At 43.8% G+C, this 22,178-nt stretch overlaps 1 protein-coding gene across 2 annotated transcripts in view; it reads right to left on the reverse strand.

Annotated features, from left to right (window-relative positions):
* The window catches only part of LOC144104335 (uncharacterized), a 64,725-nt gene extending 44,641 nt beyond the window's left edge, over positions 1–20,084 (reverse strand). Inside the window, exons 1-4 of one of the 2 annotated variants that reach the window (XM_077637271.1) lie at positions 19,849–20,084; positions 10,945–11,264; positions 8,881–8,982; positions 4,331–4,456 (exon numbers count right to left, since the gene is read on the reverse strand). In XM_077637271.1, the coding sequence (XP_077493397.1) occupies positions 4,331–4,456; positions 8,881–8,982; positions 10,945–11,178 (462 nt within the window). In that variant the 5' untranslated portion in view covers positions 11,179–11,264; positions 19,849–20,084. The remainder of the gene's footprint in view (positions 1–4,330; positions 4,457–8,880; positions 8,983–10,944; positions 11,265–19,848) is intronic. The other variant, XM_077637269.1, reaches the window with a different exon arrangement.
* Between the last annotated feature and the right edge of the window lie 2,094 nt (positions 20,085–22,178).

The following is a 22,178-nucleotide window of genomic DNA, read 5'->3' on the forward strand; positions in this document are numbered from 1 at the left end:
ATTGGTAACCCTTCAACTTCAGTCTTTCTTCATCATTTGCTTAGGAGCCGCCACACAAAGCAAACGACATTCTCAAACATCAGTTGACCTTGATGAAAACCTCAGTGTAAATATAGATGGTACCTCGAGACACTTCCTGTTCACGTTTTTACGGAGTCGCTTTCTAAGCGTGTTTTTCGTGCACTGCTTGCGTCGACGTTTCGAAGTGCTATACCGGGCATCCCCCCAAAAGTCGCCAAGCTTGTAAAAAAAGACAGAACACAATAGCTGAATGAAGCCCAGAGCTTTCTATAGTGGCGTGGCTTATTCGATCCGTAGTAATTTTTCGTTCTTTAATTGTAGTCAATATTAAAGCATCTTATTTTTAAAGATTAGCGTCAATAAAGTGTCAAAAACAGTGGTCGACACTTTCGCACCGAAGAACCATTCACACAGCCTAGCTGACCAGCCTTTAGAAAAAGGGCGAGAAATATAAAAGCTGCCACTTTGTAGCAGCTCCGCGCGTCTTTCTCGCCCAGTGAATGCGCGAAACCACGTCGGAGCCTGAAGCGTGATACCATCTGTATTTTTCGGGGTTTATTTTTGTTCACACTTTAGCTCCCCTTTTAAGAGATGACACAGCAGCCTTAATGGCTCCCTTCAGCGGTTGCACTTCACCCACAGTCCCCGTTTCTTGTTCACGTTCACAAAGTTACCACAGTTATCACAATGCAGTTTCCACATTCTTGTCTTTGAACTCTTCCACACTGCAGTTTACTCACATATTGCTACTATAATAAGAATGTCACTAATTTTCACGTCTCTAGTTCACCCCCTACTGATCTCATTAGTAAGCTTCAAATTAAACCAGTACAGCACAAATCACCCCCCCCCCCCTCCTTCCTGTTCCAAAGACAAGTCAATATGCCTGTGTGGGCAGCGTACCTGGTTAGTGACCCAAGGGTCGTGGGTTCGAATCGAGACAGAATTTATGGTTTTGTAACGACAATGAAGTGCCCGCGCGGCAGCGGGACTGCACTCAGCGAGCGCGTGCTTCGGGTTGGTGCGGCTGGAACCGTTCACTGTCTGTGAACGCCGTTCTGCGCTTTGTGCCATGCTGTGCTTTGTGCCCGAAAAACCCATTGCAGCTTACATATGCGCGGACCTTTATTACACATTATACGCCTTCTTTACAATTAATTTCATTACTACCATACACGCGTGTCGTCACGCGTGTCATGGGTTTCGCACACAATGACACCGGGTTTTCCTAAGAACGTACGTGGTTGGCACCGTGGTGGGAATATTTCATCCGACTGTTTCTAAATGTGACTGAAACTACCGCATCGATGCTTTTTTCTTGACACAATTATGCACGTATATTGTTGGCTAATTATCATTTTCCGATTAATAGCTTTGCCGGACCAAGAAGTACTCATGACTAGGCCATCCGACTCACATTGATAGTGAATTGATTTCACTCGCCTATGACATAGCGTCTTTAAAATTTTGCTTATTTGAGCTCGGAAACTGTTACGTTGGCAATAAGCGGGTAAGGTCCTAGAGAGACCTCAGGTTAGAACGCAACTGAAGGTGCTGCCTAAAGACGGAGCAGAGATCAGTGGAGTGCACAGGCCTCGTTCCGAGGCCTGAGTCTGGCCCCAGCTCATAACTGAAAGCCCCATCCCGGCCCTGACCCATGGCTTTATGCATAAGCCCTACCCGGTACTGCTTTTTCTCTGTGCTAAGCACGGGCAGGACCCTCCCAGCTCACGAGAAGCCCGACCAAAGCCTTTTCCCGCTGCAGCTGAAGAGGTTAATTGCTCACTGCGCGCAAGTGTATGGATGCTGCTCATGTGAAGAAGGGGTCGGCAAAGACGCTGAATTCACAATAACTATTGGAAAAGTTGATTTCGTCAGCAAAACCAGAACATGAGGCGGATTCGCCCACTACACTTTTTGAACAGTGATCTTGTCTGAGAGTAGCTCTGAAGTTCCTACAGCGAAATGAAAATGGTTGCATGTATTCGCAGTTGTCTAGTTAGCGTTACCTGTAGATCTTTCTACAATCATTTTTACAGCCTGCAATGCCTTAAAATTAAAACATCCTCGCAGCCGTAGCATCCAGTCCCTTTTATGAGCGAAGTTTCGCGGGTCGAAGTCATGGTGCACTGGCGGCGTTAAAATACAGCAGAAAAACAAAAGCACCTCCTATTTCTATAGTATATGTTATAAGCTTCGAGGTGACAAACCAAATTACTCTTATAATAATAATAATAATTGGTTTTTGGGGAAAAGAAATGGCGCAGTATCCGTCTCATATATTGTTGGACACCTGAACAGCGCCGTAAGGGAAGGGATAAAGGAGGGAGTGAAAGAAGAAGGGAAGAAGGAGGTGCCGTATTGGAGGGCTCCGGAATAATTTCGACCACCTGGGGATCTTTAACGTGCCCTGACATCGCACACCACACGGGCGCCTTAGCGTTTTTCCTCCAAAATACTCTTCCCAAAAGGCTTTTTTCAGAGCGCGCAGATGTTCTTTTGGGTAGAGATAACAAACAGTATAACACGATCTTGAAACAAATGGCTACCCATCGAGCAAAGAAATGAAGATAATTATCCATCGTTTCCTGCGGCTTAAAAGGCCCAGTCCAGGGTGCTAACGCAAAACGTATGAGATGCGGAACGATTTTTAATTTACGTTTTAATTTATGCACGTTTTTCAAGTAGAGTCGACGGAGTTTGTTCGCTGGTATCTAGAAAAACCAAAGCCGGAGGTGCTCTGTACTTTATTAGGAAGACGTACTCCCGAAAATAATATTTTTGTCAAGCGCTAAAAACACTACTGAGAACGCCGCCATAATAAATACTGAGAGGATTTTGTGCATTAGAAACTGTCTTTCGATGCCCGAAGTCATTTAGACATTGCACTGCGAGTGACGCTGAATAAACCAGACCTACAAATGACATAGTTGAGCGTCACCTTCCAAGTCAGCGGAGGACTTTCCGTGAATGCTTTAGCGCCACTGATTCTTCATTTCAGAGACATTGCGGACAGAAGGTAAAAAAACAGTATTTTTTGTAACTTTTCATTGCACAACTAAAATGCAGCTATAGAAAACACTAAGTATACAAGCTTTGTCATAATTTTTCTCTGCCCACATCATGGCCGTTACATCTGTACCGCTGCTAAAACGCTCGAAGTGTACTTCACTTTACAATATTGGATCAAAACCAGCATACAGGCCATATTCGCGCCAGCCTAGCCCGGCCCCAGGCAGGCCGGCTCGAGCCCGAGTAGCTCACTAGAAGATGTCACATCCTTTAGATATCGAACATAAGGTAGTTGCCGCAATCTGCCGCAAGCCCAGAAAAGCAAGAGTGTTCAAGTTGCAGTTCCACGCAATACAAATGAAAGAGTTGAATTATGTTCCTTCGTAACATATTTCTCTCAAAACTCGAATTATTTCTTCTCTGCAACAACGCAGTTATTATAACGCTTCCTGTGATCATTGCTTCACCTCGCAAGATATGTGGTTCATCGGGATTCCTGCCAAGTCAATGCTCACGTGTTAACGGAGTATAGACACCTAACTTTTGGGCGCGTGTTTTCAGGTTTGTAATGATGCGTAAGGCATTATTATACATAGATTACCACCTGCTATTCTCCTATGACTGCTGAATAATTTATAATCGAATTTATCTTTCGTGCTGTTTCGGTTTCGGTTTCAACAGCCGAATGAGGACTATGACGTCAAGTGTGCTTACAGGTCGTGTGAGACAAAAAAAAAAAACTGCAATATAACCGCTTTTTCCACATTCGTTGTCACTCTGGCTCTAGAACAAGACTAGCCTCAGCACTGCAGTGAATACTAATGATGCAGCAGGTAATTTTTGAACGTTTTTCCATGCCTCACGTGAAACAAAAGCATTAAACAGCTGAATGATGACAGTGACACAATGTGTGCTTACAGGTCGCGTGAGACATGAAAAAATTGCAATATAATCGCTGCTTCCGTGATCACTGTCATTCCGGCTCTCTAGGAAGGCTGGCTTCAGCACTGCAGCCACTATGTAACACATGTAACACAAAAGCACTCTTTGACGTCACAGCCACCGTTCGGTTGTTGTAACCGAAACCAAAACAGCCTGAAGAAAAAATCAGATTATAAATTATTTGGCCGTCGTAGGCGAGCATCACATGGGGACTCATGCGTTGTAGTATCTTCCGCATCATTGTAGAGAAGAAAACATGCCACCAAAATTAGGTCTGTATACTCCTTCAAAACTCAGTTCGCTTGTGAAAAAAATTTATCTTCAATTCATTAGGAGGAAAGTGCCATTTAGTCACCTTTGACGCTGCTCCGTCGTCGACTCTGCGTGAACAGGAACAGTTGTGTTCATCCCATTCAGTTGATCGGACCTTAGTGCCACATTTGGAACACTTTACCTCTGTCTGGCATGTGATATAGTGGTCCTGTAACGAACCAGTTTCATCACAGTGCATGTTGAAGAAAAGAGAAAACAGTGAGTTCCTCAGCATAAAAAAAATAAGACCGAACAATCTGTTTTGTCTGAACGAGTTGAAAGGCGAAGGGCAGAAAATGAACTAAAGTATATAAATATTGTTCTCTAAACATGAAGGGCAAAATACAAAGCCACTGAAGTTTGACCGAACACCGCAGCAACCACTTTCGCGGAAATTTGTATTATGAAGTCGGAACCAGAGCACATTTCTCTTTCATAAAATTTAAAACAAAGATTCCACGAGCAGTAACATAGGCGGACACGTTACTGTCACCCGCATGGTCCATTTCTTTTATCAATAAAAAAACTGCCTTGCACAAATCAATTTCAGAGGCTCCTTCTGTCAGACCTGCTTTTTTTTCATGGTAGCTATGGAAAATTGTAGCATATACATTACCGGACAAAGAAATATGATATGGCAGTTTTCCCGTCTAAACTCAAAATAATATGCAAATATATTAGGTTTCGTTTTCTGGACACATTTTGGCCTAAGAATGCGCTTTTCCATTCCGCAGTTCTAAAGTCGTAACTGTTTGGTTTCAGTTAGTTTCTGCATTCTTTATGCTAGTTTATGAATTCTTAATAATTTTAAATTGCCATCACTTTTCGACTTTTCTGAATTATTGTAAAGCCTCTGTCGTATCCTTGTAATTCACTCGAAAATTATGTCCATCGCTATACCTATTTGTGACCAATGGGCAGAGCGCGAGGCGCCCGATACTAAAAAGACGGTCCACTGCATCATCGCCAGTTTACAATGCAATTATAATAATGCGGCCCACATTTCTAGAAATGAAGCGCAGCTTGTTGTGCCAGTTGATGCACGGTTACAGAAAAAACAAGCAGAAAAGGATGCATAATAAAAACTTAATATCTGCGATGCTCCCACTCCGCTGAAATCAATTTTTCAATGAACATATTTTTGTTGCAAACTTTGCCTTAAAACATTCATTATTTATTTCTATAATTGAAAATGCGATATTTTCTCAAATATACCTACAACATACGCGTTAGTGGGTAAAAACAGTTACCTTCGAAAAACTACACCTTTTCTGTATTTACTACTGTAGATCGTATGACATCGATATGACAACCGGTATATAAAAATGGTTACCACACATTAAAAATTTTTTTTAAATATGCAATTCAGTCGCGGAGACTGCCTTCAACGCTGCAAGCCCATGATGCCGTTTGGGTAGATGCCGCATGTACAGCACATGAAGCAGTAGCAGTTGCCTACAATCCAACCCTACCTCACCCCCTAACTCACCGTCTTCCCTCGGGCTCTACGCCTGAGGAGGCAGAGGCGACCGCCATCGCCCTAGCCCTTGCACATTCGGACGCCCAATACATCTTCAGCGACTCCAAAACGGCTCTGTCCAACTTTGCCAGGCGCAGGATTCACGCCCCTGCCTGGCAATTGTTGAACACTCCTACCCAAAATTTACCGCGCAGGGTAGAGCTTCAGTGGGTGCCGGCTCACTCTGGGAACCCTGGAAACGAGGCTGCCAATAAATTGGCCCGAGGTCTGATTTGCCGGGCTCAGGACAGTCTCAATCCAGGATTCTCGAGGGAGCGGGCGCACACCTTAGCGGAGCTCACGCAAATACCCCGTTTGGACCGTTGGACTTACCCTCCTGCCCACCCCTCTCTTACGAACTCCCAACAGATCCTCTTCAGACGCCTCCAGACCCGCTCTCTGTCATCCCCTCAGATTTTATCCTACTATTGCGGTACATCCCCTGCATGCTCCCTACGTGGTGACCCCCACGCCACACTCTCCCGTATCGTTTTCGGCTGCCCTGCTGACCCTCCCCCGCGGGGACAGCACGCCATCTCGAGCTGGGAGGACTGGGAGGTCCTGCTCATGTCTGCAGACCCGACATCGCAGCTTGCTGCGGTGACTCTGGCTGCCGACGTCATGTCCCGGCATGACCTACTTGATGCAGTGCGGGACCGCGCAGTGGCCCAGGGACCCAGCTGGGTCTAAAACTCACCTGCTGAATAAAGTTTTTCTGTCTATACTTGTGGCGCAGGCAGAGGCTCTATTTTTTTTCCTTTTTTTTATGCCTCACCATAATTTATGTCTGTCTGTCTGTCTACACTTGTTCCTTGTTTATAGTGAAGTGATACGAGCTAGACGATATTCCATTGTAATAATGGTTTTCATCTCACTGGCGTGACAGATATGTTTTCTGTGATGCAAATATCAGAACACCATTGCAAATTGTGTTTCCGTTACGGAGGCAGCGTTGCGACCTCTGGCAATCTGTATAATGAGGAATACTCATTCATTTGTTTGTTCGAGAGCAATCTAACAAAGGTTGTACGGAACCTATTTGGAGTAACATACCTGGGCTCAATAAGTTTCGGTTCTGCATGACGGGCTCCACAGACTGCGACATATTACTAGCGTTAAAATACACACAAAGGACAGAGAGCGGAAACACACAGGTCATAAGCTAGATTTAAACTGCCATTTATTGCATACGTTTGAGAATAAACCACTATGCGCATCTGCGCATGCTCAATACACAAGATATATTTGATTAACACAATCGCTGGTTATCGCCGACATATAGAGTACAAAAAAAAAGTAAAAATTAAATTCACAATATATTGAATAAAATACTTCCCTAACTACCTGCTTGCCGAACCGCCTCAGCACGCGAGTGCTGCGAAAAAGAGGGGTGCACTCTTCCTCCTCTATTTCGCCATCTTTCGTCGTTATGCACTTGCGGAAATGGGCCGCAAAATGGCCACCTCCCATCAGCGCTACGACTGCTGTTCGATGCTTCCGCAATCTTTCGTTCAGGCACTGGCCCGTCTGGCCTATGTAACACCTGCCACAAGACAGTGGCAAGGCTTTTTGTATCAATAAAGCAGGAGAGGAATGCGTGAGCACCCCTTTAATAGCCCTCACGAGTAAAAAAGTTGCATACCTGACATGAAGCACGCGCTGCAGTCTATCGTGAATTAACTTTTTCTTTTTCTTTTGTACTCTATAGGTCGGAGATAACCAGCGATTGTGTTAATAAAATATGTCTTGTGTATCGAGCATGCGCAGATGCGCATATATAGTGATTTCTTCTCATACATGTGCAATAAATGGCAGTTGAAGTCTAGCGTCTGTCCTGTGTGTTTCTGGTCTCTGTCCTTTGTGTGTATTTTACCGCTAGTAATATGTCGCAGTCTGTGGATCAAAAGCACCAACTAGCTCAGCTTAATTCTTTAATGCATGATGTGCAAGACGAAGTACATTCAACGAAGAACAAATGTAGAAACGGATGATGATAATTTTAATCGCGCACCTGTGGCTGAAGAGCGCCATGGCACAAGGTGTTTTCGTGCACTCAAGGTTGGGTCAAGGACCCATTTCCCAAGCATTCAACCCAGATAAGCCGGCCAGGTCAAGAGAAAGCTTGTGCCCATTCTATCACCGTTGGGTGCTCGGCGGCACTGGGGATCGAACCTCGCACCTCTCGCATAAAACAGATACATCACCGGCATCGCTGTTATGCGCACTTCGTACACTCTTTTATGCTCTTCTCGGAATTTACAAGCTGCACAAAAACGTCTTGACCAGTTTAATGAAGTGGCCTTAATAATTGGTTTTTGGTGAAAGGAAATGGCGCAGTACCTGTCTCATATATCGTTGGACACCCGAACCGCGCCGTAAGGGAAGAGATAAAGGAGGGAGTGAAAGAAGAAAGGAAGAGGTGCCGTAGTGGAGGGCTCCGGAATAATTTCGACCACCTGGGGATCTTTAACGTGCACTGACATCGCACAGCACACGGGCGCCTTAGCGTTTTTCCTCCATAGAAACGCAGCCGCCGCGGTCGGGTTCGAACCCGGGAACTCCGGATCAGTAGTCGAGCGCCCTAACCACTGAGCCACCGAATGAAGTGGCCTCGAAAGTTAATTTCTGGCACGTGCTTGTTGTCAGTGCACTGTGCTCCAAAGTTCCCCGCCCGTATGGGCTATACTTCAGCTGTATATTCTGGCATTGAAGACGCCTAGAAAGCTACCAACAGTCTAAGAGCGGATAATCATATTTATGCTACTTGTTACAGAAAGTTTGACTTCTGGGAATGTTATAAATGCTCCACGATATACCGCAAATGGAGACCATGCGGCCTGGGAATATTTGACGCACCTTGCTAATCCTGTGAAATTGTCGCGAGTTATGGGCGTTATATGACACCGAAATATTTGATATACATTGATGCTCATAGATAGTGGTTTCTCGATCCGAGAAACATGCCGCCGAAACAATGTTTTGTCAGAGCTTGTTTAGAAGAGCAGACCAGAAACGTGAATTTTTGAATGAAGATGTATTTGGATAATTGCTACTATCCCATCATGGTTTCTTACCTTGAGAACCTCAAAGCGAACTTGCTGTCCACATCTTTCTCGGTTCGGGCAGTCTACATACTGGTCGCGAAGCACTGTCAGGAGATCAAACGCTTGCTCCATCTGTAAAAAAAATAAGCATTGAAAAAAAACATGTTTGCATTTTTGTTATATAAGAACTGCCTTGTGTAGATGGTGCGCGCTATTAATGCTGCTAATCTTGTGCATTTTTTTCCCTCGCATTAAAGTATATTCCGAGTCCAGATGTGGGCACGACACACTAAACTCAGCATTGTAAGCTTTCTGATGGCGCACAGTCAATAGAACCTTTTGTGGTGGCCGATGTAAAGGCCTTTTTAACTTGCCGTGCCATTTCTCAGCTGAACTGATTGCTCTGGAGCAGTTATATCTACCTTGTGAATTCAAGCAAGAACAACAACTTGCTCAGGCATTCAGAGCGAGCAGTTGTACTGAGAATTTCAATTCTGGGAAACAACAAAGAACGCTTAGAGAGAAAGTACTTTAAGGAAACTGGCAGAGGTAATAAAAAAAAAACTTCTGCTAGTTGTTTGCATTTCTGCCTTCTATACCTCTGCTTATATACCTTTGCTTCTAAGCGCAACAACAATCCGAAGGTAGTCTGCCAGGATCACCAAGCTGTTAGGTCCGTGCACGACCAAAAATTGTGGATGACGTCTGAAAAAGCTTGTGTGTTTTAACCGCCTGCAAACATTTTCTCTTGGTCGGCAGTCAATGTTGTTTTTGTTGTATTACTTTAAAACATTTGGCTTAATTTCAATGCCAGCCCGTTCTGTCGCTTTCAAACAATGCAAACTTCTCCCACTCCTCTTTCCTGCGTTGACCAGTAGCTAGCTTTCCTGTGAAGTTCGCATATGCAAAGTATAAAAAGAGTACCCCATCACCAGAGACATTGTTGAACCAGCTTTGCTTGTATTTCTCTTTTCGTGGTGAGGACCTCTAGCGGAACAATTGCAAGCTTTACGAAGCTCTCGTGCTATGACGTAAGCCTCATTCTGCTATAACGAGCGCCACTTCGCGACGGCCAAAGAAACCGAGGCGTTCAAATGTGCTCAGTTCTCAGGCGATCAGTGTAGCTGGCATAGAAATACACGAGTCATTCACCTCCGCACTGTCATTGTTTCAAACCCTGTTTCCTACCGACTAGATATTGAGGAAGTATTGCTTTGCGGCGCTTCGGGACAATTCGTGGTTGCGTGCAAACACAACAACAAGCAAAACAAGCCCTTAAAAAGGAGAGGAATGGATTCATCATTCTCATTACCTTTATGTATTATTATTTTTATAGCGTAAATAATTATCCGGCATAAATTACCCATAAGTTTGATCACCTTGCCAAACGTTCTCGCCAAAATTCTACCTGTCCAAAGAGAGTACTACAAGAATGATCTAGGAGAAGTTGATTTACAAGTCTGAGCATCGCAGAGAAATTATTCATCCCCATTCTCCCCAACTTTTTTTCAGAAAAAGGGAACCATGGTTATTATAAAGGCGTGGATAATAAAACGAGGAACGGCTTTCTGTGCTCTATTGGTGGCCACTCAGAGGCTGCACAGTATTGTTGCTATAGGGCAACCGCTGATAACATAACGTAACGCAGCTTACTGAAGCGATGTTAGTATGCTGTCATAAGTTGACATCAGAGAGGATTGTCACCAAGACAACTGCATTCGTGGTGCATTCGCACAAACTACGGCATAAGGCTTTACAATTTTGCAAGATCGCTTTTTTTTTCCCGCGAAAGGGCGTTAACTGGTTTGTATATTCTTGAGTCGTACATATTGAAGGACGTTGCCCAGCTTTGAAGGCTACCTGCCGACAAAAATTACAACAGAGCTAGGTATTTCATGTCAAGTAAACAGCTGTTCGTACAAGGTTCAAGTGCTAGCAGTTAACATGACAATCTCCTTTCACACTTTTGCCTATGTCTATAAACGCTTAGCTTTTCCTCATACTGACGGCTAGTGCACTTTGAGACACGCTTCTTGTTCAAAGCACATAAAAAAGTGTGCCAGAATTCACCCGCCTTGACAACATATACGTTACCTCATGAATATCAATGTTCTTCTTTTCATATTGGCAGTAAATGTAGTATTTGTCGTACTGGATGCTCTGTGCAAGCAGACAGGCCTCGCAGAACACGTGGCCTTGGGGGTCTTTGTACATGGATTTGGAAATCATGCCACATTGCCCACACAAGCAATGGCGGCTGATCTCATCAGCAAATTTGACCTCTGTAGGACCGCCGGGAAGGTCCTTGTACTTCACCACTGTCGTCATGATGACCCTTTTTTTCCGATGAAGTAGGAGTCTTAGTGGAATTCGTTTCAGGTCTTCATTTCTTCAAGTGCGGTCCACGTGAAAAACTGAAAAAAAAGCAAAAAAAAAACACTCTAAAAAGCAGAGCCTTTGCCTGATCACAATTTTAACGCTCTCGTAGGCAGCGTATGACAGGCGAAACTGCAGACGACAGTTTTGAACAGCCACGGCGCTACTTCCAAGTGAAATGTATTTAAGCATGAGTGTCAAGGCATATTGCCAAGGAAAACAGTATAGAAGACTTTTGGGAAAGCTAACAACGCAATGAGCAATAACTAACAACCTCTTCCTTCGATGTAGCATCTTCGAATTGCCATTTCTAGTGCAGCTCTCACATAGTGATATCTGCATGGTCCGAATTAGGATCCCGGGTGTCCCGGGAAAATCACAAGACATTTGGTACATATCACCAGGGTGCTATATTAGGATATGGCTGCATAATATGGACCTTCGCTGAATGTACTCTACGGACAGAGGTGATAAGAAGATCATAACTGGGGCCTCAGAAACAAGATGTCAACCAAATATACATAAATTTGATATTGGCACTGACTGAAAAGTAGACCGTGAGTAAAATTGCACGGCAAGAAATGAAGTGAATACGCTTGTCATTTCATTTTACATAGCCTAAAATCTGTTTATTATGTTTGTCTCATTACCACGAAAGAAAAGAAAGCTAAGCTTGTTCTCTTCATCCAGCTACACCTATCTACAAATGCAAAGCTGCTGAACTACAAAGGCACACATTTACGCAATCGGTCTTTTTCTAGGAAAGTGTTTTTCTATGAGAACAGAACTACAATTCATTCAATTTTATTTCATAATTCAATAAATAAATTTAGAAAACTCCTATCACAAAAACTTACCGCTTGATAGAAAACAAAAATAAATGTTAGGTGCTACATCAATGATGTGTTTTGTTGGGTTCAGTGGCGCATAAGCATCTGAAGCTATTCATGCGTCAAGCTCAATGTAGGTGAAAAATTGTTTTCAGCAGCAATTCATGAAATTATGGAAAAAAAGCATGGCTTAGAGGCCCTAAAATGTTTGTTGGTGCAACCAAATGATGAAAAATTAAAAAAAAAATGTATATGGCTTGTAGCGCAAGCTTTAAAGAAGGTCGGGTAACCTCAGCGTCATTCTTGTCTGGGAAAAGATCTCTAGGCTACCAACCAATAAAAAAAAAATCTCAGCCTTCTTCTCAAGAATGAGAAAGCGGATGAGGTCTACCAGAAATCTAGCGAAGCAGTGGGTCACAATTTAGACTGGCAAAAAAACCTACTTCTCTCAACAAGCTAAAAACACAAGACATCATCAAATGCTTATCACCTATGAGCAGCGTTGGGTGAAAAGAAATGCATTTATTAAATATTATCTTTTTCAGTTCATTCCCCGATCCTCCTGCCATTTTTTCTTCAATTAGCTATGCATCGACATCATGCAGTCTTCATGAGCTATGTTTACATTTTTTATTTCACCATTTTGAGCTCGTACTGCTCCTGCGTCTGCTCTCTCGTTACCCTCTATGCCGACGTGGCTTGGGACCCAGCTGAATCTTGTATGTCCTTTTGTTGCGAATTTTCTCCACGGTGTGTATGACACTTACTGCTAAGGGTTCAACTGCATTTCTTGACAACAGCGCTGTGAGTAGACTCAGGTAATCAGTGTAGAGTATGCTGTTTTCGATGTTCTCATTTACTATTTCATTCAAAGCCATACCGGCTGCATAACATTCGGCAATAAATATTGATACATAAATTGGAAGCCTACTTAATTTTTTTGCATTTCCCACGTACTGCTGCACTTCCGACACGTATTGCTGTTTCTGAGCCATCTGCGTAAAATTCCATGAAATTTGCATATTTGTATTAGACATAGCTATACAACCTTGCAGGATTTGATCTGGTGGCGCTTGTTTTTTACAAAAATGTGTTAGCGTAAAGTCACACGCAGCAGGAAGGCTGTACCAAGGCGACCACAGATAGCGTCTTGTGGCTATTTCAGGGAGAGCATCTGGTATTCTAAGTCCATCACATGGACCTTCAAAGCGCAATACCAAAGGTCTTATTGTGCTTTATTAATGAACAGTGTTCTGGGCGTACACTTGGTACCTAAAAGATAACAAAGGTGTTTCGTGGGGACATTATTTTCAGCACGTGAGCATTGCTCTTTTGTTTCTAAGGGGTGGTTCATTTCTTTTTGCATAACTACTTTTGCAGGGGTTGGTGGCAATGCGCTAGTTGAGAGACTAAGAGCTAGATTTTGCACAGGATCTAGATTTTTTTTAAAATTATGATAGCCTCGCAGACCCGTACACAAGGCAGATATAATCTTACAAGAGCGTACTACGGAGAGTTACATTTGTAAAAGGCGCATCCTATCAGACCCCCAGTCTTTTGTTTATAGAGTACTTTGAGTGTATTTAGTGATCTGGAGGCTTTATTTTTTAGTGTGTTTATATGCATGTGGCAGGTAAGTGCGTTTTGTGCCGAATGTTGCGCATAGAAATTTCTGTTCTTGTTTTACCGGAAGTATAATTTAAGTGCAGAGTGGGCCACTCTTCGAGCTGCTTTTGAGCGAGAACGGACTAGAAACTTTTTTTTGTGTGTATAAAACAAAACCATTTATGTCGGCCTAGATAGCTAGGTGGTTTAATGTGAGTCGTATCGGTCTCTCGCATGTTGATAAGCTATGGGATGTGCATGCAATTTCAAGGCCATCTACATAAACGGAATACACAATGGACTGTGGAATTGTTTTAGATATGGAATTCATTTTTACAATAAAAGACGTGGTACTTCGAATACAGTGGTATCCCCTTTTTCCTGAGTGAATTTTCTCAAAAGGGTGGAACCTAGGCGTACATAAGCCACCGCGGTGGCTTATGTACGCCTGCGGATTCGATCCCGGCAGCAGCGGTCGCTCATTTCGATGTAAGCGCAATGCTAGAGGCCCGTGTACTGTGCTATGTCAGTTCACGTTAAAGTACCCAAGTTGGTCGAAATTTCCCGAGCCCTTCACTACAGCGTCCTTCATAGCCTCAGTCGTCTTGGGACGCTAAACCCAAATAAACTAAGCTAAACTAAACTAGCCGTTCATGAAATGAACGCTCATAGAGAAGATCTCTGAAGCAGTTCAGCATCCTGCCGGAGATACGTAGGTCTGCTCGGTCGCGTAGGATCCCTAACCTCTATGTTGTGTCATAGGCTTTTGTGAGATCAAAAACCAACGCAAGGCGGTCTTGTCCGTGTATGAATGCTTGTCTGACTTCAGTTCGGACAAGACCGTCAGTTTTTGAACAGGTTTTTTTTAAATCCACTGTGCTGGGTGTGAACAAGTCCATGATATTCAAGAACAGACATCAACCGAATGTTCAAAATGCTTTCAAAAGATTCAGCGAGACAGCTTGTAAGGGCTATGGGCCTGGGACTTCTAAGGGAGGTAGGTAGTTTTCCAGGCTTCAAGAAAGGTGTAATAAAGGTCTTTTTCCAGTCTTTGGGCATTTTTTATGACATCTATATTTGTAAAACAATTTTAAATATACTTCTACAGAGCGCCAAGGAAGATGTACCACCTTTCGTAATCCGTGTTTTCGGGGTCGGATGCAGTCTGTTTGCCGGCAGATAGAACTATGTTCATTTTATAAATTGTGAATAAACTATTGTATGCGTCGTCTGTGCAGCCACTTGTTGGAAGTGTATGTTTTTAAGCTGTGTTTTAGTACATTAAAATTACTGAAATTACAAAATGTGTGGTGTGAAGAACTGGAAACTCTTGAGAAAAGCTCACCTAAGACATCTGCTTGTTTGGGTGCAAGGGACTTTAAGATAGGGGACTGTGAAAGCGGAAAAGCTGCCATTTACTTTATGAACCGGCTGCCACATTTTTTTTTTGAAACGATAGAGCTAGTTATGGATGACACACAGCTTTGCCATGAACTTTTCTTCGCGCTCGGGTGGACATGTCCTGCTTTTGCTCTCGCGTTTTTGAATTTTATAAGGTTCTAAGCCATTAGATACCTGCGAAAAATTCTTCAGCATTTTTTTTGTTTCTTTTTGCTTTTCTGCAGTCTTTGTTCCAATTCTTGGGATTTTTCCGTACCACTCCCAAAGACAGGAATGGCTAGCCGTGCAGCAGTAATAATAAAGATTGAAATTTCTGAACTTGTCAACGCTAATATTACGCGCAACATATTTCTCCAGGTACGCCTTTTCTCTAAACTGGGGCCAGCCCACTAAGTGTCAGGCTCCAGCGGCGTTGTTTACTGAGAATCAATTATGGTGGTGATGACAAGTTAATTACTACTGGAACGTAGCCGCTTCCACATGGGTTGTGAAGAGCATCAAACTTAAACTCAGAAAAAAACGAAGGGTGAACTAAAAGACAAGTCAATGCAGCTCATTTTTCCTGATTTGGAGAACAACATGCGGGTTTGCCGGTATTGAGCAGGAAAACGTTGCAGCACAAAAACTCTTCTGAAACAGTACCTCAAGTATCAGTCTGTGCTTAAACCTCTGACCTCTAGTGTCAGAGTGGGAATTAAAACCCCAACTACCAGTTATGGCTCTGGTAGCTGTTCTAAATCAAGTGTAGCTGTTTGGTCTGGCTGGGGATACATAGAACATATTGTGCTTGTTTGAAATTTAATAACGGTGACTGCAACAGCTTCGTATTTGTTTTTAAGTTTGATTTCGGGAGTTGCAACACCGCCTTGAGTGAGAATAGCAACACACTCCTGAGAGCCTGCTAGTTTGCTTTCTGTCACAACGAAAGACTATCATTAAAGGACTATAGACACCCGTTTTTATCGCGCGTTTTCTTAAATCAAACGATGCGTTAAACATTAGAATACGTCGACTACCGGGTGCTATTTGCCTACAACCGTTAATAATTTATAATTGAATTTCTTCTTTCATACTGTTTCTTTTTCGGTTTCATCGAGCGGACGATGACTGTGACGTCTAGTTGATGTGTTGGTCCCGCGATCCACTAGAAAAAGTAGTTTAATCGCTTTTATGTAGTTTTAATTCACTACGACATTTAACTCAGCCTCCTCCAAGACCTGGAATGACAAAACATAACCTGTCATCAATTATATCGCAGATTTTTTATGCCTCAAGTGACCTAAATACAAACTACGCGTCCCAGTCATCGTTCGGCTCATGAAACCGAAACAGCGTCAAGAAGAAATTCAATTATAAGTTTTTTAGTGGTCGTACACGAATACCAGAGTTCTCTATGCATAACAATGCCTAACGCATCGTTTGAAAAAAGGAAACACGCAATCAAAAATTTGTTGTCTACAGTGCTTTAAAAAGTTCTTCCGTTAATACCTAGGATCGTGTCCTGTAGGCTTAAAGCCACAGAGAAAAGAGTGTCCAAAAGACCTGTTATGTCATTGCAGTTATTGAGGATTTCGCCAAGTGGCTGAACGACAACAATTAGAGCACAAGCCTTCTCCGGTTCGTTTAGGAAAACAGCATTCGTGAGTTCCTTTCATTAGCATACAGCGACCCAAAGTACGCCTTGATGGCAAGTGTTACTTAGAATAAAATGTTACTGAGAAGTCTACGGCAGTGCCACTGTATAAGAAATGCCTTTTTCTCTTTTTTTTTGATAGAGTAAACGGAAAGGTAGCTTTATGGTTTGGAGGACCCGTTACTCGGGTACTTCCTTTTTTTTTTTTACTCGAGTGAGCTCTGCCACCCGTGCAGGACGGGCGTGCCGGGTGGTACATCGTCTTGCTGGAAGCCCGCAAGAACGCCCCATGTTTACGCACTTGAGATCTCCTCCGAGGATGGGGAGTCTGATCGTCCGACGACTCGGGAGGGCGAAACCGTTCAGGGTGTGGCAGGGGGTGGGGGGTGGGGGGGGGGGGGGGGGGGGTAGGTTCCTTTATGGTTTCTTGGGCTTGTCTGTCTCACGACCGGCTTTATTACTTCGAATCACAGTGCTTCGAACTAATAAAGCCGGTCGTGGTCTGTCTCAAAGGACAACCCAAACGATAAACAAGGTGTAACCAGGAAGATATAGCATCCGTTTAACCTAATTTCTGTTTGAAGCTTTCGAAAGGAGGGTGTCTATTGTTACCAGAGTTTAAATACAGATTGCATTCAGTGGCCCGTGCAAGGAAGTCTCATGTTCATTGTGTGACATGTAGTATTTAGCAAATTAAAATATTTTGCTATTGACTATTGCAATCGCCTTGAAAAGTCCAGATTCGCGATGCCATTAAGCCCGCATACTATACATCAATGCAACACATTAAACATAAAATCCAGCTTTTAGAGCACGCAAAAAGAAAAACCGGCCTTTAAGCCCAGCTAAAATTACATTGTACTATCGAGAACTAAGCGATGTCATTCGACGAACGCTAGCCAAGGAATTAACCAGTCGTGGTTAGTCAGTGGATTTAAAGTTCGGCTCCTCAATCCAATGTGCCAGGGATAGAGTCATGCCGCGGTGGCCGCATATCGATGTAGGCGAAATCCAAAAACGCCCTTGTGCTGTGCTATCTCAGCGAACATTAAAAAAAAACAGCGGTGCAAAATAATCTGGAGTACTTTACTATGGATTTCATGATAGCATCTGAGTAGCTGCATGTTTTCAAATCTATCAACCCACCATATCATGAATGGCCAAATAGTAGTTACTGTCCCCGATAAATGTATACTGTTTGATACCAATACCGAGCGTCAGGCAGATAGAAAGAACATTCCAAAATCGCACTTTCTTAAGATCGACTGTGATCGAAGACATATCGCTGTCAATCCAACTGTGTCCCCAAGCCGAAAAAAATAAATCTAATCACTCGTTCCTTCATGGTAAATATGTGACATGTGACAAGAGCTTGAAGGCTTCACTTTTCTTTTTTCCTTTGCAGAAAGCACTCAGCCAAGTTAAAAACACCCGTTACCGTGAAGACGCGATCAATGCCCTTCATCGTCCTATCTTGCTTCGCTCCTATCTTGCTTTATCATTTAACGCCCTCATCTTGCGAGATTTTCTGCTCCTTTCAGTGAAATATCTTGCCTATGCCTGCGCAGTAACGACAGGGCTCAGTTAAGCACAATCAGTGCGTCTATCAGTATTCGTTCTTTTGTTACACAGTTCGCTCGTGGTTCAGCGTGCTTAAAAACCAACATTTCGCTTTTTTAGCTATGACTAAGCGTATGGAAATCATACAGCTGTATTTTCAAGATGCAAGTGGTGATAATGGTGGCCGCAGAAAGTAGGCTAAACATGCACTAGTAATTTGCTCACTTTGGGCAGCGCGGCCGATTGTTGTCAGCCTACGTTAGGACAGTAAAGTTTTAGCGCACACTCTTTCGGCTTTCGCATCCTCCCAGTTTTAGTTCTGCGCACAATACACTCCGCACGTCGTGATTTCGCCGCAAGTACTCATTTCGATTGTTCAGTTCACGGGAAAATTACTGGTATACCGATGTTGAGTGCAGACTGGCATTGCGTTTAGATTGCGGTTCGATGCACTCTTGTTTGTTGTGCAGCAAGTTCGCATTTTCAGGTACAAGATAATCACTCCCCAAATGACAACAAAAAACAATGATTTGAAACATTGACATTTCGAGATTAGTTCCGCTTTCTTTCCGCAATGGAGAGGGATGATGCAAAAGTATGGAGCATGCTCTCACAACTGGACACAATAGGCCAATAGGCTGAAATACATCCACAATCTTTGAAGCAAAGGAGAACCTTATAAGCTAAAGGGACCCTTATAAGCCCCGAAATGTAGTCATTTCTCAATTCCCGTCCCTTTTTGTTCTTAGTCTTTTTTTTTAATTGCTAGAAGTGCCCTTGCACTGAAACTTCAGTGAGCGATAGAAATGCCAGTGTAGTGAGCTTCTGGACAATTGTGAGCTTGTTGGGAATAATTATTGTGCTTGGTACAATTTTGGATGCGGCACTGTCGGTACGAAAGCAAAATTGCTGCTACGAATAGCTCGGAAAAGCTCGCAACGTTGAAATAGGGCGTCTCCTTATCGTTCAGCGCTGATAACTCTGAATTCTCGTTTAGCCATCCTATTTTTTCACCGAGCAAAACAACCAGTTATAGCTCTTAGCAGCCCCTTACGCACAGATGTGACCCATAAAAATTATTGTGACTCAAACACCTCAAGCTCGAACCTCGCTTAGAGCCTTGCGATGCGCAGAAAACACCTTCTGACCGTGTTATCTGGTTTGAAACGATGAATCTTGCCCACAAGTGTCGCTGAAACGACTTTGCAGAAGCGATGGCAGAACACTGTACACCGAATCCCAAGATTGTTACTGTGCAGGGCTCAGTAAGCATTTGGGAGCGGTCTTGACGCCATTCGTGCCAGCTAATGGGCATCGCGGATTGTCATTCACTAAATTCTGTCCGTCCTCTTAAGATTATCATTGAAGGTACTCCCTATTTCACACACACACCAGCAACGTGATACGCTCTTTTCGCTATCTCAGCCTGTCTAGATTCCTTCACCATCTGCTGCTCTCAGCTTGAGTAGGAGCCGTTTCGTATTTGTATTAAGATTTACAGAGGGATGGGCACTGCGGTAATGTGTACTACACATTGTATTTGACTGCGGGGAATGCGAGATTACTGAGCAAGTTCCTTCACGCTCTACTCACTGCTTTCGCTCCGTAGAAAAACTTCCCGGCGATGGCGAGAGAAGTTGATGATCTTGTTTCCACGTGCAGCGGACTACGTCGTATTCCGCAGCTTTCCACAAGCCAAAAGCGGCAGCCAAGAGCGCGCAGGACGAGAACACGAAGCCGACAACCGCCGACGGCTTCCAACTGGCGAGCTGATTGTCGCCACGGAAACGCGCCTTGTTGATAAGAGCTGCTCTTTGCGCCTGCCTTTGCTTCAGCGGAGAGGAAGGAAGGATGCAGTCGCCTGTACCACGTTAGAGTGCAGTCACTTCGACCACCGCCCCCATCAATTCTTTCAATCCCCGTGTTATTACCGGCTTCGAAATTAACTGATGAAGTCGCTTCTGATGCCCCTATTCTCTTGCTCTCCGCAGTAGCGCGCCTTTCAAGGAGATGGGTAGCCTACACAACGTCTGTGTTCAGTCTCGTTTAGAAAGGCAGCAAAGGCGCACCGAAACCTCTACCTCCTGAAAGATAGATACATGTAAAAGTGCGTTTGAAATGACGCCGATAATTTGACCTCTCCTTCCTTATTAAATAAAAATTTCTAATACAGAAACTGAAACAAAATGTTAATTTCATAAACATCAATAGATGTAGTTTATTTTTTCCTGCCTAACAAAGACGCGCCGCCCTAGGTTGTAGTAAAATATATTCAAGAGCTACTCAACTAGAGACCTGCACATATGGCAGGGTCCTATGGGACTGCGTGCGCCAAGTTTGGTTAACTTTTTGGCCGTTGAGGGCGCTCGGTTGACCTGTTCGTCTGTCATGATCATCATCATCGTCGTCTGCTTTCGCGCATGTAATTTTAAAGCCTGGTTTGTAGTGCATGCGCTAGGACAAATGATTTCTCTCCTCTCACTGCCTCCCTGTGCACTTCTCCACTCTTATTATTTTGAAATCTAGTAATGAACGATGCAAATATGACATTTCTTTAAACCCTATCTTTGAATGTTCTGTTTGTGCGCATTCATTCGTGAGACTTTCTGACATCTTTGCTAGGCAATGGATGAATGATGAATACTCAAAACGTAGACAAATGACAGAACTATTACATCCTTGAATTAAAATAACAAACGTCATCTTGCTCAACAGGTTGACGGTACCGCCTCGCCGCCCGTACCTGTCCTTCCCTGGCGGCAAAAGGAATGAACTAGAACATGCGCGCTGGAGCAGTGCCATATGTGAAGGGCACTGCTTTATTGGGTCTTGAAGATATTTCACTCATTCTAACACCCGCTTTCGGTCTGGTAGAACTGCCGGCCCGCATAGCGTAAGAAAAGGTCCGTCAACTGCTGGCGTTAAAAGAGACCAAATGCGTGCTAGCAGCTACGGCCAGCGACACAAGGCGGAAGCACAAGGTCAGATTACATAGGTTGCGAAGGCGGAGCACGAATTGGGTCTAAAACCAAGCGCCAGCGACGTCATTAAGGTTGCGCTACTAAAGCGCCAAAATGAACTGTGCGGGAAAACACAAATGAGAGAATAAAATAGGTTATATTTCTATAATTCACAAGCCTTTATTACGAGATTTTAATTAATCATTTAAAAATGTTTTGCATGCATAGATTTCGTTTGCAAGTAGAACGGTTTCTTATCGAAAAATATTTATGTCCGCGTTCCATCACAGCAGCGAAAAGCGGTTCTTATGCCAGCCACCTTGACACTTCTGCCACTTACAATGTTTTTAGGTAAGGAAATATGGAGAACTTGCTCCGGGGATGCGGCAGCATTTTTTCTCCTCTTTAATATAAGACAGACGCAGGCGCCATCTCTAGGGTAATGACAGTACCGAGCAACGGCGCGCTGCTTGATCGCGGAAGCCACGGTTTTCTGGTTTCCTCCGCGACGCCCATTGGCGGCGCTTGCTTACATGGTCAGTTTGCTGCATAACTGGTCTACGCTGGCTCGCGCCTCGCATCGCGTGCGTCGGGTGTGGCTGCTTATTTATATCCGCGCGTCGCTATTGATGTTCAGTACTTGGATTTCGACTACGTGTTGCTAAGTTCGCGTGCGCTCTACGCCTGGTGTACGAGATAGCACGATTCTCGGGGCAGAGCTTTTGGGTGTAGCTCTGGGCCGAAACTTAGTTCCTTTTTTTGCGTGTTTCCATTAGTGTACAAAACTCTCCCCTGACCTGTCTTACTATCGCTCCCCTCTATACTTCTCTTCGCCATCATCTTCCTTTCCCTTTCACGTCCGTCGGCTGCAGCTCGGATGCTTAAGATATTAGATAGCCATTGCCTGGGCTGCCGACATTCTTTTCGCTCACTTTTGTTTAAATACACAGGTACTACTACTAC

The sequence above is a fragment of the Amblyomma americanum genome, chromosome 9 (genome assembly GCF_052857255.1).
Source record: "Amblyomma americanum isolate KBUSLIRL-KWMA chromosome 9, ASM5285725v1, whole genome shotgun sequence".
NCBI classification, from domain to species: domain Eukaryota; kingdom Metazoa; phylum Arthropoda; class Arachnida; order Ixodida; family Ixodidae; genus Amblyomma; species Amblyomma americanum.